This window comes from Aureococcus anophagefferens, assembly GCF_000186865.1.
Source record: "Aureococcus anophagefferens unplaced genomic scaffold AURANscaffold_13, whole genome shotgun sequence".
Taxonomy (NCBI): Eukaryota; class Pelagophyceae; order Pelagomonadales; family Pelagomonadaceae; genus Aureococcus; species Aureococcus anophagefferens.
This window is the reverse complement of record NW_008705573.1, coordinates 27,855-54,480: the sequence shown is the minus strand read 5'-3', so window position 1 is coordinate 54,480 and position 26,626 is coordinate 27,855. Positions and strand designations below refer to the sequence as shown.

At 72.4% G+C, this 26,626-nt stretch overlaps 6 protein-coding genes across 6 annotated transcripts; 4 read left to right on the top strand and 2 right to left on the bottom strand.

The window, feature by feature from the left end:
• Positions 1–2,395: 2,395 nt before the first annotated feature.
• AURANDRAFT_71856 (hypothetical protein) lies at positions 2,396–9,491 on the top strand (the record flags this gene model as incomplete). Its single annotated transcript, XM_009040148.1, has 5 exons — positions 2,396–2,812; positions 2,864–3,382; positions 3,799–7,691; positions 7,868–8,000; positions 8,134–9,491. The coding sequence occupies 5 exons, from the start codon at positions 2,396–2,398 to the stop codon at positions 9,475–9,477; spliced, it is 6,306 nt and encodes a 2,101-aa protein (XP_009038396.1).
• Positions 9,492–9,755: 264 nt separating this feature from the next.
• AURANDRAFT_65064 (hypothetical protein) lies at positions 9,756–11,642 on the top strand (the record flags this gene model as incomplete). The annotated part of the gene is made up of 1 exon (XM_009040149.1): positions 9,756–11,642. The coding sequence occupies one exon, from the start codon at positions 9,756–9,758 to the stop codon at positions 11,640–11,642; it is 1,887 nt and encodes a 628-aa protein (XP_009038397.1).
• Positions 11,643–13,272: 1,630 nt separating this feature from the next.
• On the bottom strand, positions 13,273–14,418 carry HDR4 (hypothetical protein; the record flags this gene model as incomplete). The annotated part of the gene is made up of 2 exons (XM_009039894.1): positions 13,273–13,628; positions 13,686–14,418. 2 exons carry the CDS (start codon positions 14,416–14,418, stop codon positions 13,273–13,275), a joined length of 1,089 nt encoding a protein of 362 aa, XP_009038142.1.
• A 3,444-nt stretch (positions 14,419–17,862) lies between these two features.
• AURANDRAFT_10354 (hypothetical protein) lies at positions 17,863–19,884 on the top strand (the record flags this gene model as incomplete). Its single annotated transcript, XM_009040150.1, has 1 exon — positions 17,863–19,884. A coding segment is annotated over one exon (2,022 nt), but the record flags the coding sequence as incomplete, so codon positions are not given.
• A 4,120-nt stretch (positions 19,885–24,004) lies between these two features.
• AURANDRAFT_6264 (hypothetical protein) lies at positions 24,005–24,685 on the top strand (the record flags this gene model as incomplete). The annotated part of the gene is made up of 1 exon (XM_009039888.1): positions 24,005–24,685. A coding segment is annotated over one exon (681 nt), but the record flags the coding sequence as incomplete, so codon positions are not given.
• Positions 24,686–25,039: 354 nt separating this feature from the next.
• AURANDRAFT_6734 (hypothetical protein) lies at positions 25,040–25,528 on the bottom strand (the record flags this gene model as incomplete). The annotated part of the gene is made up of 2 exons (XM_009039891.1): positions 25,040–25,327; positions 25,367–25,528. Coding segments are annotated over 2 exons (450 nt in total), but the record flags the coding sequence as incomplete, so codon positions are not given.
• Between the last annotated feature and the right edge of the window lie 1,098 nt (positions 25,529–26,626).

Sequence of the window (26,626 nt, the reverse complement as noted above, 5' to 3'; positions counted from 1 at the left end):
GGGCGGCCGTTGGTGACGTAGGCGGCGAGCGTCGACGCGCGGACGGCGCCCCGGTGCCTCCGCTCCTCCCGGACGAGCACGCCCGACGGCGCGGGCGCGCCCGGGTCCTTCTTCTTCTCCGGCGGCGGCGGTGGCGCGTCGGCCTCCTTGCGCTCCTCCGCGTGCGGCGATCGAGGCGCGTCGCGCGACGACCGGTAGAGCTTCGCGAAGCCGCCGTTTTTGGCGAGGAGATCGGCGAGCGGTCCGCGCTCCGCGACGCGGCCGCCGACGAGGAACAAAATCTCGTCGACGCGGTCGTCGAGGAGGTGGACCTGCTGCGTCGCGACGAGCCGCGCGCCGGGCGCGCCGACGATGGCCTCCCAGAGCTTGCGCGCGACGTGGACGTCGACGGCGCTCAGCGGGTCGTCGTAGACGGAGAGGTCCGCGGCCGCGTAGTGCGCCCGGGCGACGGCGATGCGCGCCTTCTGGCCGCCGGAGATCGTGATGCCCCGCGCGCCGACCTCGGTCTCGAGGCCCGCGGGCCAGATGTCGAGGTCCGGGCCGAGCGCCGCCGCGGCGACGGCCGCGGCGAGCCGCGCGTCGTCGACGGCGCCCGCGGCGAAGAACGCGATGTTCGCCCGCACCGTCGCGCCCCAGACGAGGGGCGCCTGGGCGACGAGCGCCGTCGTGCACGCCGGCCGCCGCCAGGCCGACCCGCCGCGGCACTCGCCCAAACACGCCGCGAGGAGCGTCGACTTGCCGGCGCCGACGGCGCCGCAGACGACGGTCAGCGACCCGCGCCGGAGCGCGACGTCGCAGCCGCGGAGCACGGCGTGGTCGTCCCAGCCGAAGTCGCCGGAGACGGCCGCGAGCACGTCCGCGTCCGCGCCCGGCGGCGGCGGCGTCGGCGGCGCGACGACGTCCTCCGCCGCGAGCGCCGCGAAGTCGTCGAAGCGCTTGAAGGCGACGCGGAGCTGCGCGATGGTCGCGGCCGAGTTCGCCGCCTCCATGACGTGGCCGGCGAGGATCTTGTAGAGCGACACGGCGAGGAACGTGTCCGCGAGGCCGAGCGGCCGCCCGCGGACGAGGACGCTCGCGGCCGTCGACGCGAGCAGGCTCGCGACGGCCGCGAGGCTCGAGATGGCCGTCGCCGCCGAGAAGTTCATCCAAAAGTCGCGGAGCCGCCGCTCCTCCACGGCCCGCGTGCCGCGGATCTCGTCGACGAAGCTCGCCTCCCAGCCCATGAGCTTCGCGGCCCGAATGCCGCTCACGAGCTCGCGCGACCGCTTGAGGCGCGCGTCCGCCGCCTCGGACTTGGCCTTCTGGGCGCGGCGCATGGCGTCGCCGCAGCGCTTCACGGGGAGCACGAGCGCGCACGCGGCGACGACGCCCGCGAGCGCCTCGGCGACGCCGACCCAGACCGCGACCGCGCACAGGATGAACGCGAGCCAGAAGGGCAGGAGCACGGCGTTGAGCAGCGCGGGCATGGAGTCGGGCCAGCGGCTGCTGTCCGTCGACGCGAGCGCGACGAGCCGGCCCGTCGCCGCGCCGCCCCGGAGCGCGAGGCACCGGCGGAAGATCGCGCCCATCATCGCCGACTGCCAGGCGATGCCGACGCGCTTCACGTGGTACATGGTGTGCGCGCGCACGACGGCGTCGACGAGCTGGATCGCCGTGAGCGCCGCGACGAGGCCGAGGCCCCGGCCGACGTACGCGCGCCGCGACGTCGCCGCGCGGCCGCGCGCGACGTGCGCGACGAGCGCGCGGATCGTCAGCGGCGCCGCGATGGTCAAAAGGACGAAGAAGATGGACCCGACGAAGCCCGCGATGAGGCGCCGCCGGAACTGGGCCCAGAGCGTCGCCCGCAGGCTCGCGGACGCGCCGAGGCGCCGCCAGTGCGCCTCGAACGCCGCGCGGACGCGCGCGGGGTCGTCGACCGCCGCGAGCGCGACGCGGTCGCGCTCCTCGAGCCGCCGCGACGCGCCGAGGCGCAGCACCGGGTTCGCGTACCACATGAGCGCGTAGGACAGCCACGACGCCTGCTCCTCGATGTTGCGCTGCGCCGCGGCCTCGTAGCGCGGCGCCTTCATCGCGCTGCCGCGTTTCGTGTTACAAAACTGCGGTGGCTATCTGCAGCTCGTGTCGCGCCGCGGCGGCTATCTGCAGCTCTTGCCGCGCTGCTGCTAGAAGCCGCGGAGGCTATCTGCGGCTCAGACCTCACTGCTGCAGCACCGCGATGCGGCCCGCATCACACTTCTCTGAAAACTCAACACCTCGGCTCCATCGGTTCAACGTGTGCCTCAACCGGCGCTTATGGGCTTGATCTGGGCTGCCTCATTGCGATAGAATGGGCATCAATGCGCCTTGGCCATGCCCAATGATGAAAAACTACATCCGCCGGCAGCTGCCGGTCGAGATGCCGCCGGACGAGGCTGCCGCCGCTGAGGCGCCGGCCGAGGCGCCGGCGCCGGCCGGAGCTCCCGAGGCGCCCGCGCCGCGGCTGCCCTTCACCGCCGCCGAGGCGCCGCGCTGGCTGCTCGTGCCGCACTGCCAGCTGCTGCCCGCGCTCGCGGAGCCGCGCGGGCCCCGCGTCGCGGATGCGAGCTGCCGGCCGGGCGCCGTCTACAGCGAGGCCGACGACTACGGCCGCGCGTTTTTCACGGCGATCAAGCGCGCGACGAACTACCAGGACGACGTCAGCAAATGCGAGCAGGCCATGGTCATCGAGCTCCGGCGGCGGAGGGGCACCGCGTGCGTCAACGCGCTGTACCTCCCCGCGGACACCTTCGGCATGTCGCCGCTGGGCTGCGCGATCATCTCGGCGCGGAGCAGCGTCCACGCGTGTTTCGCGCCCGAGGCCTCGAAACCCTGTCGCTCTCGGTAGGCCCAGAGCGACGAGATCGTGCGCCTCCTGCTGCGCCTCGGGGCGGACCCGAACCTCGTCGACCACGCGGGCCAGCGGCCGCTGCACACGTGCGTCTACGAGGGCCGGCCGCGCTGCGCGACGGCCCTCGTCGAGGCCGGCGCGGACCCGGACCTGCCGCAGCTCGCGCACGTCGGCGGCCGCTGGCGCTACGGCGACTCGGCGCGCGAGCTCGCGGCGCGGCCCGCGCGCGACGTCGACGTGCACCTGGACGAGAAGACGCTCGCGCGAGTGCGCGAGGCGCTCGAGCTCGCGGGCTCGCGGCGGCGGCGGCCGCTAGCGTCCATGGAGCCGACGCCCGGCGACGACTGGCAGACGGGCGAGGACTGGTCGAGCCTCACGAACGACACGACCGGCGACCGGCCGAACTCGGCCAAGGAGCGCCGCGCGCGCATCGAGCTCGCGTCCGCGCTCCTCGCCGGCGCCGACGACGCGTCGGAGGACGACCTCGCGCGCGCGACGGCGCAGCTCGCGGGCACCGTGGGCCACCCGACGACCGACGAGCTGCGCGCGGCCGCCGCGGAGCTGGGGATGGGCGAGCCGGGCTAATGGTGAAGAGTGAGGCCGAGTGTTCTGCAGGGAGGAGCTCCCTGGAGCAATGGCAGCCGCGCTCTAGCTCCCCCGACGCTGTCGGCGACGCGAGTATGTTCAGCCGCTTGTTGCTGGCCGCGCTGGCCAGGGCCGTCCTCTCGGAGGAGTACTACTACGACAGCAACGAGACGATGGCGCCAACCACCGAGGCGATCGCGGCTGCGCCAACCGCGACAACCGCGACCGCGGCGCCGACCGTGACGAGCGCGACCGCGGCGCCGACCGCGACAACCGCGACGGCCGCTCCAACGGCGACGAGCGCGATGAGCGCTCCGACGGCGACGGACGCGGCCGCGCCCACGAAGGGGGACCCGTTCGAAGACACCGACGACACCTGCGTGGACGACGCGACGTTCGTCGACGCCCAGGGGCTGACGTGCGCCGACCACGAGCGCTGGGACTGCGAGGCCTACGCGAGCAAGTACGCGGCCCTCTACGACGAATCCGAGGCCGCGGATATCGCGGACGCGTGCCCGCGCGCGTGCGGGAGCTGCTCCTCCGCGTGCCCGAGCGGCCGGACGTCCTACGAAGCCGCGACCTACGACGAACTCGCGGCCGTCGTCGCCGCGGACGTCTGCGCGGACGTGACGATCACGGCGAGCCTCGTGCTCGATTCCGAGATCGAGCTCTCGAACAACAAATCGGACGTGGTGCTCCGCGGCGCGGCAGGCGTCGAACTCAGCGGGAACAACGGCACGACGCGGGTCCTCAGCTCCGCGGGCTCGCTGACGCTGCGCGACCTCGTCATCACGGAGGGCGCGGCGGCGGGAGGCGGGTCCTACTACGACTACTTTGACGACGGGGACTACTCGATCGACGGCGGCGGCGTCTACTTCTGCGGCGAGAAACTCCGCGTCTGGGGCTGCGACATCGTCGGCAACGCCGCGGGCGTCTCGGCCTTCTGGGCCTACTACCAGTACAACGCCGAGGGCGGCGAGGGCGGCGGCCTCTTCGTCTGCCCCAACTCGGAGGAGGTCGTCTTGGGGGACACGACCGTGCGGTCGAACGTCGCGCCGGGCGACGGCGGCGGCCTCTTCGTCGAGCAGCCCGACACGTTGACGCTGCGGCCGGGCACGTCGTTCGACGGCAACAAGGCCGCGGGCGCGGGCGGCGCGATCTACGCTTCGAACTACGGGCTCGTCTACGCCGGAGACGGCGTCCGCGAGGCCGCGCGCGCGGCCGCCGTGACGTTTTCCAACAACGTGGCGATGGAGGGGGACGGCGGCGCCATCTTCGCGACGGCCTGCCGCGTGGAGCTATCGAATTTCGTGGCGACGACGAACGGCGCGTCGGGCTCGGGGGGATTCCTGTACCACAGCCCGAACCCGACGCTCTGCCCCTCGGACTTTCCTTACTTGACGGGGGACGCCGTCGGGACGTACCTCGCCGACGCGACCTTCGCCAACAACAACGCCTTCGGCGACGGCGGCGTCGTGTACGCGTACATGAGCGACGAGATCGACGAGACGATGGATGTGTCGATGAGCTCCGCCGTCAGCGACGCGTCCTCGGGCGCCACCGGCGGGTTCCTCTTCGCGCAGAACGCGAACGTTTCGCTCCACGCCGTCACGGCGGTCAACTCCGCGGCGACGGAAGGCGGCGGGTGCCTGAGCTTGACGAGCTGCGCGGCGACGGCGACGGACCTCGTCGTCGAGAACGCGACCGCGGTCGAGGGCTTCGGCGGCGGCGCGGCGCTGACCGGTACGTCGCTCTTCGTGAGCGGCGCCTCCGTGACGGGCTGCGCGGCGAGCTCCGGCGGCGCGATGGCGCTCGCGTCCGCGTCCGCGAACCTGACTCGCGTCGTTTTGGACGCGAACGTCGCGGACCAGGGCGGCGCGCTCTACCTCGACGCCGCCAGCGCCGTCAAGCTGGCCGAGAGCTCCGCGACGGGCAACGACGGCGCGTTCGAAGGAGGCTTCGCGTTCATCAGGGACGGCGTCGTCGACGGGTCCGGCACGACGGCCGTCGTCGGGTCGACGTCGGCCGCCGGCGCTCACGTGTACGTCTCGGACTACGGCGAGGCCACGATCCAGGGTTTGACGCTCGCGGACGGCGCGACGACGTACGGCGGAGCGCTCTACTGCACCGTCGGCTCGGACTGCCGCGTCCGCGACGTCGCCTCCGTCGGGAACCAGGTCACGTCCGAGGGCGCGCTCGCGTACGTGGAGAGAACGGCGCTCCTGACGCTCCGGAACGTGTCGAGCGCCAAGGACGGCGCGTCCGTGGGCATCGTGAGCGTCGGCGCGGACGCGGTGCTCGACGCCGTCGACCTGCGCGTCTCCGACTCGATGGTCGACGCGGAGGGCATCAGCGCGTCCAAGCCGCACTCCGTGTTCCTCGCGAACGCGACCTTCGACCGGTGCTTCGCGTACGACTACGCCGCGGTCCTCTATTCCAGCGGCGGGGCCGTGAGCCTCGTGGACGTCGACATCCTCGGCACGTACACGCAGTGGGACGCGGGCGCGATCGAGCTTCAGGTCGCCGCGCTCGCCGCGAACCGCACGACCGTGTCGGGCGGCGTCGGCGGCCCCGCGTTGCTTCTCAAGTCCGGCGTCGCGACGATTACCGACGCGACGTTCTCCTCGAACGAATGCACCTACGGCGCGGGCGTCGTCCAGACGTCCGAGGGCGCCAGAGTCGTTTTCCGGAACACGGCGTTTTTGAACAATACCGCCGAGGACGCGGCCGCGCTCGCCGCGACGGATTTCTCGGTCGTCAACGCGACGGACTGCGTCTTCGCCGGCAACGCGGCCGTCTTCGGGAGCGGCGGCGCGGCGAGCGTCGCGACCTCCAGCTCGCTCGCGACGTCGCGCACGAGCTTCCTCCGCAACGACGCCGCGGTCGACGCGGGCGCCGTCCTCGTCGCGCCGCCCGCGGAATTCGTGAGCCTCGGGAACACGACGCTCGCCGGCAACGTCGCGGCGACGGGCGACGGCGGCGCGGTCAAGATCTCCGGCGACGACGACGCGATCGCGGGCGTCGTCGTCCTCGACGCCGCCGGCGACCTCGTCGCGGGGAACCGGGCCCCGCTCGGCGGCGGCGGCGCGGCGTACTACTCGCCCGGCGCGTCGCCGGAGCCGCGCGTCGGCCGCGCGCGAGCGAACGAGGCGCTCTTCGGCGAAATCCTCGCGACGCCGGTCCAGAGCCTCGCCTTCGTCGACTCCCAAAGCTCGGGGCGCCTGGCCGCGGTCGAGAGCGGCGTCGAGGTCAACGGCTCCATCGAGGTCGAGCTCCTGGACCTCTACGGCCACCGCGTGCGGACGTCGGAGGGCGACGCGGTGATCCTGTCGACGGACGACGCCGGCGCGACGCTCACGGGCGACATCTCGACGGAGGTCTTCGCGGGCCTCGCGACGTTTGGTGGAGTGACCATCACGAAAGTCCCGGGGTCGATCGTCGCGCTCGAGGCGACGATCAGCGCCGCGGGGCTGGTGGCGGACGCGTCCGTAAACCTCACGGACTGCGTCGCGGGCGAGTACTACAACTCGGGCGTCTGCACGCTGTGTCCCCGCGGGAAAGTGTCGTTCGAGCCGACGGACTCGTGCCACACGTGCCCCGACGACGCGACGTGCAGCGGCGGCCACGCGCTCGTGCCCGACGACGGCTACTGGCGGTCGACGAGCTTGAGCTTGAACGTCTTGAAATGCGCGTCGGACGACTACTGCCCGGACTCCTCCGTCGATCTCTGGAACAAGCTCAACCCGACGTCGTGGCGCGCGCCGACGGCGTCGTGCGCCTACAACCACGCGGGCCCGCGGTGCGCTTTGTGCAAGCGCGACTACTACCTCGAGGCGGAGACGTTCCGCTGCGTCGCTTGCGAGGGCGGCGGCGAGGACACGCAGAAACTCCTCCTCTTCATCTTCGCCTTCTTCGCGGGCCTCGTCGTCGTCGTCGCCGTCGGCTACTACGCTGTGAAGCACTGGCTCGGCGCGTACGTCGACGCGATGCAGAAGACGGACGTCTTCGCGAGCCTCAACGACAAGTGGCTCCCCTTCCTCGTGCCCAAGCTCAAGATCCTGCTGGTCACGGTCCAGATCGTCGGCGCCTTCGGCGAGACGTTCTCCGCCGTCGATTTCCCCGACATCTTCGCGAAGCTCACGGAGTCGCTGTCCATCTTCGGCTTCGACCCGAGCGCGTTCTTCGCCGCGTCGACGGAATGCGACCGGCCGCAGTGGGACTTCCTCTCGAAGCTCGTGATGTACAGACCTGTGTGGAAATCTTCAATCCGACTTCAATGTGCGCGTAATCGAACGGTTTGGACCAGACTCTTCGGCTCTGCTTCGAGAACTCGACGAGAGCAATCGATCCGTCCAAAAGTCAGCCAAAACGACTTCGATTTGGCCGAGCTAGAGAACTTCAAATGATTCCACACAGGTACACGGTGCTGCCGATCGTCGGCCTGGCGCTGCTCTTCGGCGCGTACGAGCTCCTCAGGCGCCGGCACCCCAAGTCGCGCGAGATATTCATGCTATTCGGGCTTCTCGGCACGCATATGCTCTACACGACGGTCTCCAACTGTGTGGAAATCAGAGAGCGATCGATTCGTCCAAAAATCACCCGAATCGACTTCGATTTGGCCGAGCTGGAGAATGTTGAAGTTCGGCCCCGACGTCCCAGCTCACCGGTTGATTTCCACACAGGTTTCTAACGTCATCTTCGCGTCTCTGTTTTGCGACGACGACTACGACGACGAGCCCGACGGGTCCCCGTTCAAAAACGGCTCCTGGCTCGCGGCGGACTACACCGTTTCCTGTCGGTCGGACCGGTACAAATCGCACGCGATCTACGCCTACATCTGCATCGTCATCTACCCCGTCGGCATCCCGCTGGGCTTCTTCGCGCTGCTGTACTCGGTGCGGGACAGCATCGCGCCGACGGACTACGACGCGTTCGTGTCGAAGATCCTGTCCGGCGAGGACCGGACGCTCGCTCTGGAAGAGCCCGTCGAGGTCGCGGAGACGGACACGGCCGAGGAGAAGGCCGTGAAGCGCAAGTACTCGCTCGTCCCGGCGTCGCCCGCGAAGAAGAGCGTGAAAGCCTCGGCAGAGCGCGTCCTCAACGCGAAGCGGGCCGCCGCCGAGGCCGGCGACGGCGCGGACCACCTCGTGTCGTCGGAGCGCTTCGCCAAGGTTCTCGCCGTGCACCACAAGGCCGTCGAGTTCCTCCATGTCCAGGAGGCGCTCGCAAATTTCCCCGAGGAATCGAAGGACGCCGCGCTCGGCGTCCTGACGACCGTCGGGCAGAACATGGTCATCGAGCATCGGTCCATCGATCCCGCGTGTTCGCACCTCACTTTCCTCTTCGACGAATACGAACCCCGGTGCTGGTGGTTCGAGTGCGCCGAGTGCTTCCGCCGCATCTGCCTGACGGGATTCATGGTTCTCTACGACGACGACTCCATCGGCAAATTGTACACGGCCGCGCTCATGAGTCTCTTTTTCACCTGCATCTACGTGTACTATCAGCCATATGTAGACGACAGCACGGACCGCTTCTCGACCGTCATGTCAGGCATGGTGTTCCTGCAGCTCTTCTTGACGATCATGCTCTACGCGGAGACCTACATTGAGGACGACCACATCCGCGCGGGCTGGAGCACGAAAAAATTCGGCGAGATGATGGTGGGCCTCGCGGTCGCCTCGGTGCCCGCGCAGGCGCTCATCGAGTTCTGCCTCGAGCTCGAGATCGACCTCATCTCGCTCATCGGCCTGGCCTTCGCCGCCCTGTGCTGCGTCACGCAGGCCATCCGGCTGCGCATGTCCAAAGGCGAGGGCGCCGCCGAGGAACCTCCCGAGGTGCCCGCGGACGACGACCCGGTGGGGCCGTCGGTGATCTCGCTCGTGGAAAATGCCGAAGCGTCTCTGAAGCTGGAGAGATCGGAGACGCGCGCGCCCGCGGACGTCCAAAGCCGCTGCCTCGACGCCCCGACCAACGCGGCCGAGCTGCCGCTCTGCTTCGGCGTCGATGCCGATGCGGCCATTTAAGGAATTTTGTAGGCAAAGTGGGCTCACGCCGATATCGATAGGACCAGGTGAATCTGCCCATTTAAAACACGGGATTTTCTCGCTCCGAGCTCCGTATGCGCTGCGTGACTACGCGACCGCGTCCGGACCCATGATGCAGTGCACTTGAACGGCTCGAGCGCCAGGTCCACTATGGTCCACTTCTTTGTGGCGGGTATGGCCCTCTGAGAGCGCGCTGCCGCAGCCGACGGAGGAGGACCCATTGCGGCGCGAGTGCGCGCACAACACAACACGCAGCCATGTCGTCGTCCTGGGACAAGATCAGCGCGGGCCGCGTCTTGGACATGGCCGAGGCCAAGCACCTCCAGGTCCACGACGACGCCGGCAACCTCGTGCCGGCCATGCGCCGGGGCTCGACGCGCGTCCTCGGCGCGGCCCGGGGTCTCGACGCCGACGCGGCGCGGGTCCACCGGCGGCGCCTGAGCAGCCTCGAGGAGTCCGCGCGCTGCTACGCCGCCGTGTCGAAACACGTCGAGCGCGCCAAGGCCGACGGCGCGTACTACGAGCTCGAGTTCGCCGAGCCGCGCCTCGGGTTCACGGTGGCGCTCGCGCGGCACCACGCGGCGTCGGCGTCGCCGCGGAGCCCGCGCGCGCGGAGCTGGTGCACGCTCAGCGTCGAGGACATGTCCGACGAGCGACTCTTCGAGTCGCGGCTGAGGCCGCGCGACGAGGTCGTGACGCTCGCGGGCCAGGCCGTCGCGATCCGCGACGACGACGGCTACGACGACGCGCAGCGCTACGCGGCCTTCGGGCGCATCAAGGCCCAGATCCGCGACGCGCCGCGGCCCGTGACCTTGGGGTTCGTCGAGGGCGCGGGCCGCGACGCCGCGTTCGCGGAATGCCTGAAGCGGCGCGAGCTCGCGGCGGAGGACAAGGCGCGCGCGCGCGCGGCGACGGCCGCCGCGGGCGCGGCGCTGCGGACCGCGGCGGACGACGCGCTGCGCGACTGCGAGGACATGGCGCGCGCCGCGGACGCGGCGGACGCGGCCGACGAGGTCGCGTTCGCCGCGAAGGCGGCCGCGGCCGCGGCCAAGGCGACGCGCGCCGCGGCGAAGCGGGCGCGGACGCGCGTCGTCGACGCGCGCCTCGGCTACGCGGCCGCGCGCGACCCGGACTTTGTCCTCGAGGAGGCCGAAGCGACGGACGCGCACTGCGTCGCCGCGCGCGCCAAGGCCGCGCTCGCCGCGGCGCCGCGGAGGCCGCCGCCGCCGCCGCCGCTGCCCTGGACCGAGGACCTGGAATTGGCGCTCCTGGCCTGGGCGTCGGACCACGCGCGGCCCGGCGCGGCGCCCGGCGCGCGCGTCGACTGGACGGGCGCGGCCGCGGCGTTGTTTCCCGGCGCGGCGTGCGACGCGGCGCGCCTCGCGGCGAAGCTCGCGGCCCTCGTCGGCGGCGCCGACGCGCCCGACGCCGTGCGCCGGGCCTACCAGAAGAAGAGGCGCGAGGCCGCGGCGCGGCGCGCGGCGGCGCCGCTGCCCTTCTCCGCGGCGGACGAGGCCGCGATCCGCGAGTGGGCCGCGGCGCGCGCGATCGTCGGCGCCGACGGCCGCGACGCCGTCGACTGGGCCGGCGCCGCGGCGGCGCTCTTCCCGGGCCGGGGCGTCGACGCGGCCCAGATCGCCGAGTGCCACCGGCGCCTCGCACGCGCCGACGCCGCGCGCGCCGCGCGGAGGCGCGACCGCGACCGCGCGGACCGCTTCCGCAAGCTCGAGGCGGACCGCGCGCGCGCGGCGCGCCGCGACCGGGACCGCGCCGCGGCGGACGCCGCGCGCGAGGCCGACGCGCGGGACCGCGCGCTCGAGGCCGAGCGCCTCGCGCAGGACGACCGCATCCGGCGCCGCGCGGACTCCGACGAGCGGCGCCGGGCCGCGGACGACGCGGCCGCGGCGACGCGCGCCGACGACGCCGCGGCGGCCGCGCGCCTCGCGCGCCGGTCGCGCGCGGCCCTCGACCGCTGCCTCGCCGCGGAGCGGCGCGTCCGCGCGTGCTCGCGCGCGGCCGTCCGCGCCGCGCGCGACGCGGAGCACGTCCAGGCGCTCATCGAGGCCGCGGCCTTCCGCTGCGCCGCCGCGGACGAGCGGGGCGTCGCCGTCGAGGCGAAGCGCCTCGCCGCGAGCCCGCGGTAGTCCGACGGAGCGCGCGCGGCGGCGACGCGCTCGGGCGCGCGCTCCTCCAGGGGTCTTTCTTAAGAATGTGCGGTGTCGCCGTTTATCCAGACGGTGGCAGACCGCGAAGGTCGGCGCCGCGGCGACGACGACGCCAAGCCTGAGGCCAAGCACGAATCGCACGCCGCACAAGCGCAGCATCTCGGGCTCGGGCGACGACGCGGCGTAAATACTTAGGCTACACTCGCGCGTCGAGGTGCGCGAGGGCCGCTTTAGCTCTTTCGTGGCCCTTGGCAGCGGCGCGCTCGAACCAGTATCTGGCTTTGCCGAGGTCGACTTCCGTGCCTTTTCCCTCGTAATAGAAGCAGGCAAGGTTGTGCTCTCCATCGGTAAAGCCTTGATCCGCCGCGAGCACAAAGTACCGGATCGCCTCTTCAAATTTCTCCTCAGAATGAAGCAAAGCCGCTAGTCTGTTTTGTGCGAGCGCGTCGCCCCGATTTGCGGCCATGCGATACAGCCGCTCCGCCTTCTTCTTGTCCAGCTTGACGCCCAGCCCCTTGTTGTACGCATTCCCAAGAAGTATCATCGCGTCCAGGTTCCCGAGCTCCACAGCGCGCTTCCAAATCTTCGCAGCTTTCTTATCGGATTTCACGAGGCCGAAGTAACCGAAGTTGTACGCAGTTCCCAAAAACATAATCGCTTCCGGCACTTCGTTCTCCACGTGGCGGCGAAGACGCGCGAGCTGCTCCGCATTTTTTTTCACGCGCGGTGCACGACAGAGGGGACACGCGCCGGAGCCGATCCTGACCTGGCACGATTTGCAGACCCTCCGGCAGCAACAGATGCGAAGCACGTCCGGAGCATTCACGTCCCAGTCCTCGAGACAGATCGGGCACCGCGACCCGTACCGCGCAGACGTCGGCTTCCGCTCCGGGTTCGCCTCGCGCCGCGCCCGCGCCGCCTCGTGTTCCGCCGCGATGCGCGCGCGGACCTCGTCGGCGTGCGACCGCGGCGCGGGGCCGTAGAACACGTCCCGCGGCGGCGACGGCGGGGGCGTAGGTGCTTCCGCCCGCGCCGCCTCCGCGGCCTGGACCTTCTTGCAGACCTTCCGGTGGCCCCGGTCGCGCCAGTCGATGCGTTGGCAGTCCGTCGAACAGTAGGCCGTCGTGCCGCACCCTTTACAGGGCCGGGCATCCTTCTTCCCGCAAATCGTGCATATGTTGAGCGCCAGCTTTGTACGAGTTTTTCGCGCCTCGTACTCTCGCTTCTTCTTGATAAGTTCAGGGTCCATGATCTCTTCCCACGCTCGTCGCCGACGCTCCCTATCACCCACATCACCCTTCGTCACTCCCGACCGAGGGCGCAACAGGCAAAATCGTCGCCGTGCTCGCGTACGCCTCCGCCCTAGTCGTGTCCTCCCGTGACGCTTCCCTTCGGCTCCCTTCGCTGTTCTCTCCCCCTTCGGTTCTTCCCTGCGCCGCGGCTAAGCAAAATCGCTCAAAACCTTACTAAGCCTTTACTGCCCAAGGCTTGCCCAGCGCATACAGCGGGCGGCAAGTCGACGAACGAGCAATTTAGAATGTGCATCCAGGTCCGTTTCTCGCAGTGAGCCCATAGCCGACAGGGCTTGAAAATAAAAACGGAAAAAAGCTTAGGCCGCGGCGGTCTCCTTCTCGTAGTTCGCGAGCTGGGCGACGGCGTTCTTGCGGACGTCGAGCCAGAGGAGGTGGAAGTCCCACTTGTGCATGCAGCCCGTGCCCGTCGCGTAGTAGGCGAGGGCGTTCTTGTCGCCGACGATGCGCAGGAGCCCGTCCTTGACCGCGACCTTGGCGCACGCCTCGGTGTAGAAGACCTGGACGAAGAACGCGCCCCAGCCGAAGCAGCCGAGGTGGGACCCCTCGCCGGCGGCGTCGAGGCCCGGCAGCGCCGTCAGGGGCCGGTATCCGCCGCAGAGCGACCCGACGACCGTGTGCTCGAAGGCCGCGTGCTCCGCGGCGCAGTTCCAACCTGCGCGGGGCATCGAATGACCGTTCGAAACGACAAAATTTCCGCGCCGCTCCACACAGGCGAGGGTCCCGACGGCGCCCGGCTCCGTCGCCAGGGGCAGGGGCGGCGCGACGTTGGCGAAGAGCGCGAGGCCCGGCGCGTAGCAGCCGACGAGCCGCCGCCGGAGCGACTCGTCGCCGAAGCGCGCCTCGAGGAGCTTCTTGACCATGACGGCGCCCTGGGAGTGGCCCGCGAGGAAGAAGGGCCGCGACCCGCTCGCCGCGAGGAAGGCGTCGAAGGCCCGGTCCACGTCCGCGAACGCGAAGTCGCGGCGGCCGTCGAGGTCGAGGCCCCGCCTCGCGTCCTCGGCCACGAAGGCCGCGTAGCGGTAGTGGGGCGCGAAGATGCGCGCGACGGCGTTGAAGCACGCCGCCTGGCTCAGCACGTAGCCCTTCGTCGCGTCCGGCAGGCTCGCGCGGCAGTCGTAGTTGCCGTCGCCCCTCGGGCCGTCCTGCGGCGACGCGAGCGTGCCGTGCACGAAGAAGACGTCGGCGGCCGGGCTGCCGGCGACGGGCGCGCACTCCACGGTCGTGGGCGGGACCGTCTGCATGGGCACCCAGAGCTCCGACCCGACGACGCCGAGGGCCGGGTTCGCCAGCCACCAGCTCTTGTCCGTCGCGTAGGCCGGCGCGGCGTCGGTCTCCGTCTGCGACTCCGACTCTGTCGTCGCGGGTCCATTGATGAGGCAGGTCACGTACGCTTGCGTCTGATCGACGAACTTCTGCGCTTCGTCGGCGAGCCAGCTAGCCATTTCCCAAAAGCTCTCTCACGAGCAAGCCATTGCGCGCCGCGGAAGTCGATGGTGCAGGAGGATTGCAGCGACGTTGCAGGGGCAGCCCCGTAGCGCTGGACGACGCAGTTCGAACGCGACCATCATGTCGGCGTACAACACGCCGCGGTCGAGCGAGCCGTCGCGGCCCGCGTCGTCGGGCGTCGCGTCGCCGCGGAGCTCGCGCGGGGATTCGCGGCCGTCGACGGCGCCGCCGCCGGTGAAGGAGTTCCTGGCGTCGAAGCCGGCGACGCCGTCGACGGCGCGGAGCGAGCTCGAGCTCGAGGACATGCCCGAGCGGCTCGGCGGCGACGCCGACGAGCGGTCCCTCGAGGAGCAGTTCCGCGAGCGGAGCCAGGGCTACGACCTCGCGAGCTTCGAGGACGACCGGAGCTTGGACGACGACCGGTGGACGCTGACGTCGAACCGCCTCGAGCTCGAGACGAAGCGCGCGCGGGAGCAGGCGGCGAAGCTGGGGCCGGGCCAGGGCCCGAGGAACGTCGAGGACGGCGCGGGGTCCTACGTGGAGCGCTACCAGGGCGACACGTCCGACGACTCGCGGCCCGTGACGTCCGAGGGCACGAGCCGCCAGTCGAGCCGGCCCCAGACGGCGGACGCCGGGGCGCAGCCGCCGCCGGCCGCGCCGAAGCAGATGGTCTTCATGCGCGGCGCGAAGCCCATGGGCGTGCCCGAGATGAAGCGCGAGCCCGGCGAGGCGCCGGCCGCGGCGGCGGGCGTCGCGGAGGCCAAGCGCGGCGTCGACGAGGGCGAGGCGCCGCCCCTGACGGCGCGGGGCCGCGTCCACATGATGGCGGCCATCAAGGCGCGGAGCGACGCCGCGGGCGAGCGCTTCGTCGGGCTGCGTTTGGTGGGCCCGCTCCGCTTCGACGGCCGCCGGCTGCCCAAGGTCTTCAAGTGCGGCGTCTGCGCGCACCGCAACGACGCGCGGCTCCCGTCCTGCGTGACCTGCAAGAAGCCGCGCGTCGCGCCCTGGCAGCGCCACAAGGGCAAGCTCCTCCACCCGGGCTGCGTCCTCGTGCCCGCGGCGAAGGCGACGGCGACGCTCGACTTCCTCGCCAAGGAGATCATGCACGGCGCGCTCCACGTGGCCATCGTGACGTCCATCGAGCGCGTGAAGAAGGTCGTGCACGTCGTCGCGTTCCGCGACGAGGCGAGCTGGCTCCTGCCGCCGACGAGCCAGAACCCGGAGCCCGCGACGGTCAAGGTCGAGGACCTCGACGACTACGACATCCTCGACGACGACGACGACCGCGCGGACAAGTTCAAGTCCTTCGCGCTCTGCCCGAACTGCGGCCACGTCTTTTATATCTGCAACGGCGACCTCACGGACGACGTCCGCAAGTCGGCGATCCCGCAGCTCGCCGCGGAGAAGAAGCGCAACGTCGCGCTCCTCGAGGAGACGCGCGCGCGCAAGGAGCACCTGAAGAAGACGGACCAGAACAACTTCGACGCCATCCTCCAGTGCACCGCGGAGATCAAGAGCCTCGAGCTGCTCTTGCGCCGCATGACGCGCCGCCTCGCGGAGCCCCAGCAGTGGTGCCCCCGCTGCCTCAACAACCACTTCGAACTCGCGGCGTAACGTGTGTGGTCTGTGTCGGCGGTGGTTGGCGAGCTCGTGGGGGAACTTCGAGCGAGCCGTTGGAATGCAACAACGCTCGTTGACGAGTTGTTGCCGTGCGCCCGCCTTCCGATGGCTTGCGCCTCTCTGGCCTCGACGTGCGCATCCATCGCGCGCGCGTCGCTCGACGACGCCACCGCCACCGAAACCACGAAAACGCTCGACGACGACGCCCTGGAGCTCGTCTTCATGCACCTGCACTGGGAGGCCCTGCTCCTCGGCGCGGCGCGCTGCGCGGACCGGTCCTGGCGCGCGGCGGCGAAACGCGTGTCGGCGCGGCGGCACCGCGAGATCGTCGACGCCCTCGCGCGGCGGCCGAGCGCGTCGCGCCAGCGCCACGTCGACGACGCGAGGCGGGCCGCGTCGGCGCTCTACGGGTTGCCGACCGCCGCCGTCGCCGAGCGCTGCGCGCGCTGGTTCTCGCGCGACGCCGACGACCAGGACGTGTCCCGCGAGGCCTTCGCGCTGGCGGCGGCGCGCGGCGACGGCGCGGCGACGTACGCGGACGTGCTGGCCGACATCGAGGAGGCCCAGGAGGTCGCGATCTTCGTCCGCGACGTCCTCGCGAAGCGGCGCGCGCGGAGCGCCTTCCATCTGCGCCTCGAGGGGACCGGCGGCGCGCGGTCCAGCCAGGGCACGGCCTGCGCCGACGCCGCGGCGACGCGAAGGGCCTGCGACGCGTTCCACGACGACGTCCTCGCGGGCTTCTCGTTCTCGGACCGCGCGCTCGCGGTGTCCAAGCTCGCGGGGCCCATCGGCGCCGCGCGCGGCTTCCTCCGCGTCTTCGCCGGGCTCCACGACGCCGTCGGCGGCGCCGCGCACGTGCACCACCTCCGGCCGCTCGACGGCCCCGCGAAGGTCACGCTCGTGCTCGACCGCGCGCGGCTCCTCCTGGGCTTCGAGTGGGACCGCGCGGACGTCCGCGCGGCGCGGGCGCCCCTCTGCTTCTTCGCGCGCGTCCAGGACCTCGTCTAGTAGATGTTATAGCCCGTGAACGTGAGGCCCGGCCGGTGGCGGATGACGACGACCTCGTCGGGCTCGTGGCCGAGGCGCTCGATCTCGCGCCGGTCGCCGTTGAAGTCCGGCGACCGCAGGCGGTCGTCGTCGCCGACGTTGGCCTCGGAGAAGGGCACGACGTCGGCGATCTCGGGGATGCGCGCCGCGAGGTAGTTGGCGGCCAGGCCGAAGACGACGGGCCGCGAGTGCCAGAAGAGGCCGAAGAGGCGCAGCGTCACGTCGCAGCCCTCGATGGCCTCGAGCCGCACGTCGCCGGACATCTTCAGCGACGCGTCCTGGTGGAAGACGGCGTCGTACTCGGCCTTGAGCTCCTCCAGGGCGATGGCCACGTGCTCCTCGCAGAGGAAGAGCTCCTCGTCCCGGCTGGACCGCAGCGGCGCGATTGTTGGGCGGCGCGTGGTCGAAGGCGCGACGAATGCATGCGTTGCGGTTATGAGCAGCGCTAGGAGCAGCGCTGGCAGGCGTCGAGGCGTCGTCATCGTCGAGCTGCCACAGGCCGAAGGTGCTCGCCAACATCCACTGCCACAGCTCTGGTGCTGCCCGAGGACCTCGAGCCGCTCGTTCGCCGAGCCTTGACGTCACCCGCGCAAGGCCCTGCGGGTACTGAGATGATCCTCGACAAAGTCCTCGATGCCTGGCGCCGCGCCCCACCAAAAACCAAGGCGGCGGTCGTCGTCGGCTCCGTCGCCGCCTTCATCCTCTACAAGAAGAAGACGCGCGCCGCCGCGGCGCGCCCGAAGCCCCAGGCGCTCGACGCGTCCAACTACAACACGGAGACGCCGAAGGTGGCCTTCACGAGCGACGGCGGCGTCGCCCTGCAGCGGGGCCTCAGCGCCGCGGGCGTCGCGTCGCGCGCGCCCGAGACCGTCGGCGCGCTCGTCGACCGGCTCGAGGACAACGCGAGCGAGGCGCTCGCCTGGGAGGACGGCGGCAACTGGCGGTCCTTCACCTGGGCCGAGTACGTGGCCCAGGTGCGCGCCGCGGCGCGGGCCATGATCGCGCTCGGCCTCGCGCCGACGCAGGGCGTCGGCATCGTCGGCTTCAACTCCAAGGAGTGGCTCATCGCGGACCTCGGCGCCGTGCTCGCCGGCGGCTTCGCGAGCGGCATCTACTCGACGAACGGGCCCGACGCCGTCCAGTACGTCCTCGAGCACTCGCGCGCGGCGCTCGTCGTCGTCGAGGGCAAGGGCCAGCTCGACAAGGTCCGGAGCGTCGCCGGCGCGCTGCCGGGGCTCAAGGCCGCGGTCGTCTGGGGCGACGCGGGGTCGGATTTGAGTGCCTTGGGCCCGTCGGCGCCCGTGCTCGCCTGGGACGCCTTCCTCGCGTCCGCGCCGGCCGACGGCGGCCCGCTCGCGGCCCGCGTCGCCGCGCAGGAGAGCGGCCACTGCTGCACGCTGATATACACTTCTGGCACGACGGGCCGGCCCAAGGCCGTCATGATCAGCCACGACAACGTGACCTGGGTCGTCGCGTCCTTCGCGGAGTTCGTGCGCTTCGGGAAAGCGCCGGGCGGCCGCGAGCGCCTCGTGTCGTACCTGCCGCTGTCGCACATCGCGGCCCAGGCCATCGACATCTACGCGGGCCTGGTCACCGTGGGCCGGTCCGTCGGCTGCGGGCCCGTGGTCAACGCCGCGACGCTCTTCTTCGCGCGGCCCGACGCGTTGAAGGGCACGCTGAAGGCGACGCTGCAGCACGTGCGGCCGACGGTCTTCTTCGGCGTGCCCCGCGTCTGGGAGAAGTTCGCCGAGGCGCTCCAGGCCGTCGGCGCGTCGACGACGGGCGTCAAGAAGAAGCTGAGTACGTGGGCGAAGAAGGTCGCGCTCGCGAAATACCGCGAGGGCCGCGCGGACGCGGCCGCGGGCGCGTACGCGGGCCTCCTCGGCGGCGCGCTGACGGCCGCGGAGCGCACATTCGCCATGGTCATCCTGAAAAAGGTCCACGCGGCCATCGGCCTCGACCGCGCGCACTTCCTCTTCACGGGCGCGGCGCCCATCGCGTCGTCGACGCTCGAGTATTTCGGGAGCCTGGGTTTGGTCGTCAACGAGGCGTTCGGCATGTCCGAGGTCGCGGGGCCCGCGGCCGTGACGCTCAACGAGTACTACGCGCCGGGCTACTGCGGGCCGGCGGTGCCGGGCGTCGAGATCAAGCTGGACCACGTCGCCGGCCGCGACAAGCCGGGCGAGGGCGAGGTCTGCTTCCGCGGCCGGTCCGTCATGCTGGGCTACCTCCGCGACGACGGCAAGACGCGGGAGGCCGTCGACGCGGACGGCTGGAACCACTCCGGCGACACGGGCGCCTTGGTGCCCTTCGGCGCCGGCGCCGCGCCCATGCTCAAGATCACGGGCCGCATCAAGGAGCTGCTCATCACCGCCGGCGGCGAGAACGTGCCGCCCGTGCCCATCGAGGACGCGCTCAAGTCGCTGCTGCCGGGCGTGTCGACGGCCGTCGTCGTCGGCGACAAGCTCAAGTTCCTCTCGGTGCTCTTCACGCTCAAGCAGCAGCAGAACGACGCCACGGGCTCCTTCGACGACGTCCTCGTCGGCGCGGCGAAAGACGTGAACCCGGCGGTCACGTCCGCCAAGGACGCGGAGAACGACGCGGTCTGGCGCAAGGCGTGTCAAACGGCCATCGACGCCTACAACGACACGGCCGTGTCGAGCGCGCAGAAGGTCCAGAAGTTCGCCATCCTGCCTTTAGACTTCTCCCAGAACACGGGCGAGCTCACGCCGACGCTCAAGCTCAAGCGCGCGGCCGTCGTCGAGAAGTACGGCTTCCAGCTCAAGAAGATCTACGGCGACGCCGCGTCCGCCGTGTGGATGTAGGGAGCTAAACGACGGTTCCTAGATGGGGAGTTATCACTCGGCGGCGCAGAGGGCCGTGATGGCGGCGACGTCGTCGTCGAGCTCCGAGAGGAGGTCCCGCGGGAGGAGCGCCTCCGCGAGCTTCGCGAACTCGCGGAGGGACTGCATGGTCTTGGCCTTGGCGGGCTTGAGGAGCACCTTGCGCGTGTTCGCGTTCTCGAGGAAGTCGGCGCACTTGCGCTGGAGCTTGTCGAGCGTCGCCTTGGCGTCGCCGCGCGCGTCGCGGAGCGCCTTGCCGACGGCCGCCGGCTGCGCGAAGGGCCGCTGCTTGCACTTGGTGAGCTCCGCGGGGCTCGCCTCGGAGACGTCGGCGTGGTTCGGGAGCAGGAGGCGCGCGGCCTTCAAAGGCTCGTTGAGGGCCTTGGCCATCTCGCGGTGCGCGAGGGCGACGAACGCCGCGCACGCGCGCTTGAGCTCGAGCTCGAGGTCGCGCTTCGCGTCGACGGCGCGCTCGTCGACCGTGGGCATGCCCCGCTGGGCGAGCTCGCCGATGGCCTCGGCCTTCTGCGTCGTCGACGACCCGAAGAGGCCCGCCGCGATGGACGCGAAGACGCCGCGGCGCGGCGCGGTCGCCGGCGCGGCCGGCGGCCTCAGCTTCGCCGCCGCCGCGCGCGCGCCGCGCCAGTCGAGCTCGCGCGTCACGGCGCCGAACTTGATGCCCAGGGGCGCGATGCGCTCGCGGAGCACGAGGAGGTGCGAGATCGCGAAGAGCAAGGCGTCGAAGCGCGCGTCCGCCGTGGCCGCCTTCTCCTGGAGCGCGTCCGCGCCGCGCCGCAGCGCCGCGACGCAGGCGGCGACGGCGTGGCGCGCCAGGTCGTCGAAGACGGGCGCGTCGACGGCGCCGTGGAGCTTGCTCAGCGTTTTCAGGGTCGCCCGGAGCGGCCCGTACCACGCGCCCGGCTCGAGCGCGGCCGCGAGCTGCGCCGGGTCCGCCTCGTGGGCCTCGACGGCGGCGCGGACGGCGGCGAGCGCGACGAAGGTCGCGCGCTCCTGGGCGTCCGCGCGGAGCCGCTCGAGCGACTGCTGGACCTCCGGGTCGACCTCGGCGCCCGGCGCGGCGCGCGCCTCGCGCGCGGCCGCGACGACGTCCCGCAGCCCGTCCAGATCGTCGCTCCGGAGCACGGACGCGCGCGCCGCCGCGTGGAGCTCGCCCGCGACGTCGCCGAGCGCCGCGGCCGCGAGCCGCTCGTCGCGCGCGTCGACGCCGCGCGACGTCCCGAAGACGGCGCCGTGGAGCTCGCGCTCGCGGCGGAGCGCGCGCCGCGCGGCCGCCGACGCGTCGCGGGCGATGGCCGCCGCGCCGCCGCCCTGCGCCGCGTCGACCGCGCGCTCGACGGCCGCGCGCGCGACGGCGCCGCGCCGCGCCCAGTACGCGCGCTGCACGGCGTCGCCGCAGCGCGCCGCCGCGGCCGCGACGTCGGGCCGGTCGCCCGGCGGCCGCCGGAGCTGGCCGTGGAGCCGCGCGACGAGCGGCGCGCGCGCGAGGAGCGCCGCGGCCTCGGCCTCGCCGACCGCCGCGCCGTCGCCGTCGCCGCCGCCGTCCGGCGCGCTGCGCGCGGCGTCGGCGCCGTCGAGCGTCGCGCGCCGCAGCGCCGCGAGGAGGCCGTCGCGGCAGGCGTCGCAGGCCGCGACGCGCGCGCGCGCGAGCGCGGCGACGTACGGCTCCTCGTCGCGGAAGAGCCGCTCGCCGCGCGCGCGCCGCGCGTCGACGCGCGCGAGCTTGCCCTCGAGCTCGCGCACGGCGGCCTCGAAGTCCTCGACGTCGTCGGCGGCTTCCGCCGACACGCGCGCGAGCCGCGCGGGCGCGACGGGTTCCAGGTCGCCCAACGCGTCGTCGTACTTCTCCGCCTCGACGACCAAGGCCCGCTGCGCGTCGAGGATCGCGTCGCACGCCGACGTCACCTCGGCGGCCTTGGCGCCGGCCTCGTCGCGGCAGGACCCGACGCGCGCGAGCGTGCCGAGGCACGCCTCGACGTCCTCGCGGAAATCGTGGCACCGCCGCTCGCGCGCCGCGCACGCGGCGACGCGCGCCTCGAGCGCCGCCTCCGCGGCGAGCTCCGCCGCCGTCGTCGCGTCGACGTTGAGCGACCCGGCGAACTCGAGGCGCGCCGCCGCGCCGTAGCAGGCGCCGAGGCCCGCGCGGTGCGCGTTCACCGTGGCGTCGGGCTCGAAGGCCGGCCGCGTCGCCCAGGCCTTGACCGCCGCCGCCGCCGCGTCCATGGCCGCGCGCTCCGACGCGTCGTCCGACATGGCCGACGGATCAAGGCCGCGGCGCGTCGGCGCGTCGGCGCGTCGACCGGTCGGCGCGGCGCGTCGCGATGGCCGCCAAGAGCTGGGCACAGCGTTTGGTTGGCGTTGAGATGAGTCGACGGTGCAGTCGACGTTGCCGTCCGAGCCGGCGCACTAAGTGGCGCACTGCCGGCGCCCACCCAGCCCCCGTCCTACCCAACTTTAGAACACGAGGTTCGCGACCTGGGGCGCCTGCTCGTCGTCGTCGGCGGGCCGGGGCGCGCCGTCGCCGTCGAGGTCGCACGTCTCCACGGGCGCGCGCGGCGCGGAGACGAGGTCCAGCGGCGGCGTCGCCGACTCGCCGGGCGGCGGCGGCGGGCCCGGCGGGTCCGCGTCGAGGCCGTTGCAGGCGCAGAAGAAGAAGCCGAGGCCGAGGCGGCCGAGGACCGAGTCGGGCTCGCCGCGGGCCCGCGCGGGCGCGCCCGCGCCGAAGAGCAGCGGCGCGGCCGCGCCGAACGCGTCGTCGTCGGGCGCGCACACGAAGGACGGCGCCGCGCCCGCGTCGGCGAAGGCCTCGGAGCCGCCGCCGCCGTCGGAGCCGCTGTCGTCGGACGACGCGACGTCGCCGCCGGGCGCGTCGCCGGGCGCGTCGCGCGCCGGCGCGTCGTCGCCCGGCGCGACGCTCATGGCCGGCGCGGCGAGCTCGCGCCGCGGCTTCCGGCCCGGCGCGAAGCGGCGGCCGCGGCGCGCGCCGGAGGCCTCCGCGCGGTCGGCGCCCTCGTCCGCGCGCGGCGCGTCGCGGCCGCCGGCGACGGCGCGCTTCGCGCTCCGCCGCGGCGACCGCCGGGCGGGCCGGTCGCCCGGCTTGCGGCCCAGCGCGTCGCGGCGGTTAGGGTCGCGCGCGGCGGCCGCGGACTCGTCGACGGCGCCGCGCGCGGCCGCGCGCTCGTCGGCGTCGTAGACCTGGGCCTCGACGAGGGCGAAGAGCCGCGGGTCCGGCGGCGTCACGACGCCCAGGCGCGCCTGGTCGCCGCGCTCGTAGCAGAGGTGCAGCGGCGTCCGCCCGTCGTCGCCCGGCTGGCGCGCGAGGCGCCGCGGGCCCGGCGCGCCGCCGCCCGCCGGCGCCGGCGCCGCGCCGCGCCGCGGCGCGAGGACGACGGCGGCGCACTCGTAGGAGTTGAAGAAGACGCAGAGGTGGAGCAGGTTGCTGCCCCGCGCGTCGACCAGGCGCCAGAGCGCCTCGGGCCCGTGGCGGTCGCGGAGCGCGCGCAGCGCCCGGCCGCGGTCCATGCGGATGCAGTACATGGCCTCGCTCAGGAGCCGCCGCGGCGAGCAGGCGGGGGACGCCGGCGGCGTCGCCGGCGGCGTCGCCGGCGTCCGCGGGGCCTCGTCGAGCGAGTTCGGCATCTCCGCCGGGGCGCACGCCGACGCCGTCGCCGGCGGCGCCACGTCGCCGTCGTCGACGTCCTCAAGGACGAAGGCCGGGTTCGACCGCCGCGTGGGACCCATGGCAAGGGCAGCCCCCGATCGTCGGAAGAGCCGGGGCAGCCTCTTTTTATTGAACATTCAATAATGCACATTGAGGCGGCAAAAGCATGGGCATCGACGCAGTGGGTGCGCGCGAGGCCCGCTGAGCTCTGCCCGCTAACCTCTTGCACCTCTTTCTCCTCCCGCCGCCGACGCGCGGCGCATGCTGCTCGCGTCCAGCATCATGCTGCTCATCGCCGCGCGGCGCTTCGCGAGCAAGGCGGCGAGCAAGGCGCAGCTCGCGGTCGTGCGCGGCGCGCCGCGGCGCGCCGGCGGCCCGCCGCCCGCGGAGGACCTCGAGTCGCTGTCGAAGCGCCTGGACCACGACTTCGACGACCTCGACCACCTCGAGGCGGCGCTGACGCACCCGTCGACCGGCGCGCACGCGTCGACGGGGCGCTTCGAGCGCCTCGAGTTCCTGGGCGACCGCGTGCTCGGCCTCGTCGTCGCCGAGTGGCTCCACGACCACTACCCGGACGAGGACGAGGGCGAGTCGCAGATCCGCCACTCGGGCCTCGTGCGCACCGAGGCGCTCGTCGCCGTCGCGGGCGGCCTGAGGCTCGACGGCCACGTCCGGGCCAAGTCGCACGGCCTCTGGGTCTCGCGCTCGAACTCCAACGACACCATGGTCGCCGACGCCCTCGAGGCCATCGTCGGCGCCGTCTTCGTGGACGGCGGCTACGCGGCGTCCAAGCGCGTCGTCCTCAAGGCCTGGGCGCCGCTCCTCGCGAAGGCCGACGCGACGCCGCCGCTCCGCGACCCGAAGACGCGGCTCCAGGAGCACGCCCAGAAGCACAAGCGGCCCCTCCCGACCTACGAGACCATCCGCAAGACCGGCCCGGACCACGACCCGACCATCACCGTCCAGGCCCACTACGGCGACCGGACCGCGAACGCGACGGCCAAGGGCATGCACCCGAGCAAGCGCGCCGCGAGCATGGCCGCGGCCAAGATCCTCGCCGAGCTCGAGGCCGAGGCGCGCAAGGGCCGCCGGAAGAAGAAGTAAGAGAATCAGCTGAGTTAATGACACACATAGAGGGTCCCGCCGGGCTGCGCCGGGCGGGGACGGCTACGACGTGCCGGATAAAGTTTGCGCCAGATGGAAGCGGCGGACCTGGGAGAGCGGTCATTTGTGGTCGGGCGCGTCGGCGCGCCGCCGGGCGCCGGCGCCGAGGTGGACGGACGGCGTCCGGGGCGACGGCGACGGCGTCCGGTCCCGCGACGACCGGTTCGAGCCGAAGGAGAAGCGCCGCGCGAACATGGTCGGCTGCTTGAAGAGGTGCTCGGAGTCGCGGAGGCGCAGGAGCGTCGCGTGGACGTCGTCCATGGCCGGCCGGTCGGCGATGTCGGGCGCCCAGCACTTGGCGAGGAGCGCGCGGAGCGCCGGGTCCCACTTCCTCGGCACGCTCGGCCGCTGGTTGATGGGCGGGCAGACGCAGAGACGGTGCTCCTTGGCGTTGAGGTTGGAGAAGGGCCGGTCGAGGGAGAGGAGCTCGAGCGCCGCGAGGCCGAACGCGTAGACGTCGACCTTGGCGTTGTAGGGCAGGCCGAGCATCGACTCGGGCGACAGGTAGCGCTGCGTGCCCGTCTCCGGCGTGAGGCGGTGGAGCTCCTCGGTCTGGCCGCGCTTCTCGTCGGCGCCCCGCCCCGCGCCGACGAGCGTCGCGAGGCCGAGGTCGAAGAGCTTGAGCTGGCGCCGCGACGTCACGCCCATGTTGTCGGGCTTGAGGTCGCGGTGGACGACGCGGTAGCCCGGCAGGGCCCGGTGGTGCAGGTAGGCGAGGGCGTCGGCGAGCTCCGCCGCGAGGCGGTAGCGCGAGTCCGAGGGCCAGACCTTGGACACCGCGCGCCGCGCGGGCGGCGACGTCGCGCACTCGCCGAGGCGCAGGGCCTCGAAGACCGTCTCCTCGATGAGGTCGAGGACGCAGAAGGGCCGCCCCTGGGGGCCCGCGCCGCAGCCGTGGCACTTGAGCAGGTTCGGGTGCGCGAGCTGGCCCAGGAGCGCGACCTCGCGCGCGAAGCACCGCACCTCGCCTGGGCGGGAAAAGGGTGCGACATGCCCAACTTCAAAGGCTCCTTTCTCGGTCGATTTCCGCTCGTTTCGGCTGACTTTGGGACGAGCGATCATCCCTCGGAGCGCTCTCGACGCGTGGATGCTGTTTCCGGAACGCGCGCGCGCGGAACACTCACGTTGAAGCGACGTTGAATCACCCTCGTCCTGCCCCGCACCTCGCGCTGGATCACCGCGACGTCCTTCTTCAGGATCTTCACGGCGACGACGGACGGGCGGCCGTGCCCCGGGTCCGGCGTCGCCGACGTCGCGGCCATGGCGACGACGGCCATGGCGCCGCTGCCGATGGCCGTCGGCACCTCGGACGGCACGACCTGCTCGTCGCGCGGCGCGCGCGGCTGGCCGTAGTCCGCGAGGCTGCAGAGCGTCCGCGTGCGCCGCTTCGCCTCCTGGACCCAGCGCATGCTGGTCCAGGGCACGATGCGCACGACCTCGCTCATGTACTCGAAGCCCGCGGCGCGCGCGTCCGCGGCGGCCGCCGCCGCGGCGTCCTTGGCCTCGGCGCGCGGCGGCGCCGCGGCCCAGGCGATGCCGTCGAAGGCGTTGGGCGCCAGCAGGCGCCGGCAGTGGTCCGGGTCCCGCAGGTCCTCGCGGCCGCCGTCGTCGCTGCCCTCGTTGAAGTCCTGCTTCGGCGTCAGCGCCTCGGAGAGCGTCCGGAAGGGCTCCGGCTTGGCCTCGGACCGCACGGAGAGGTTGATGTCGCGCTCGCCGACGGCGTCGTCGGCGGCGCGCCCCGTCGACTCGACGCCGTCGGGCGTCGACCGCCGCGCAGCCGCCTCGGCCATGGAGGAATCTCGTGAAAATGGGCGGCCCCGCGGGCGGCGCGGAGAGGCGCGGGCTGAAAGG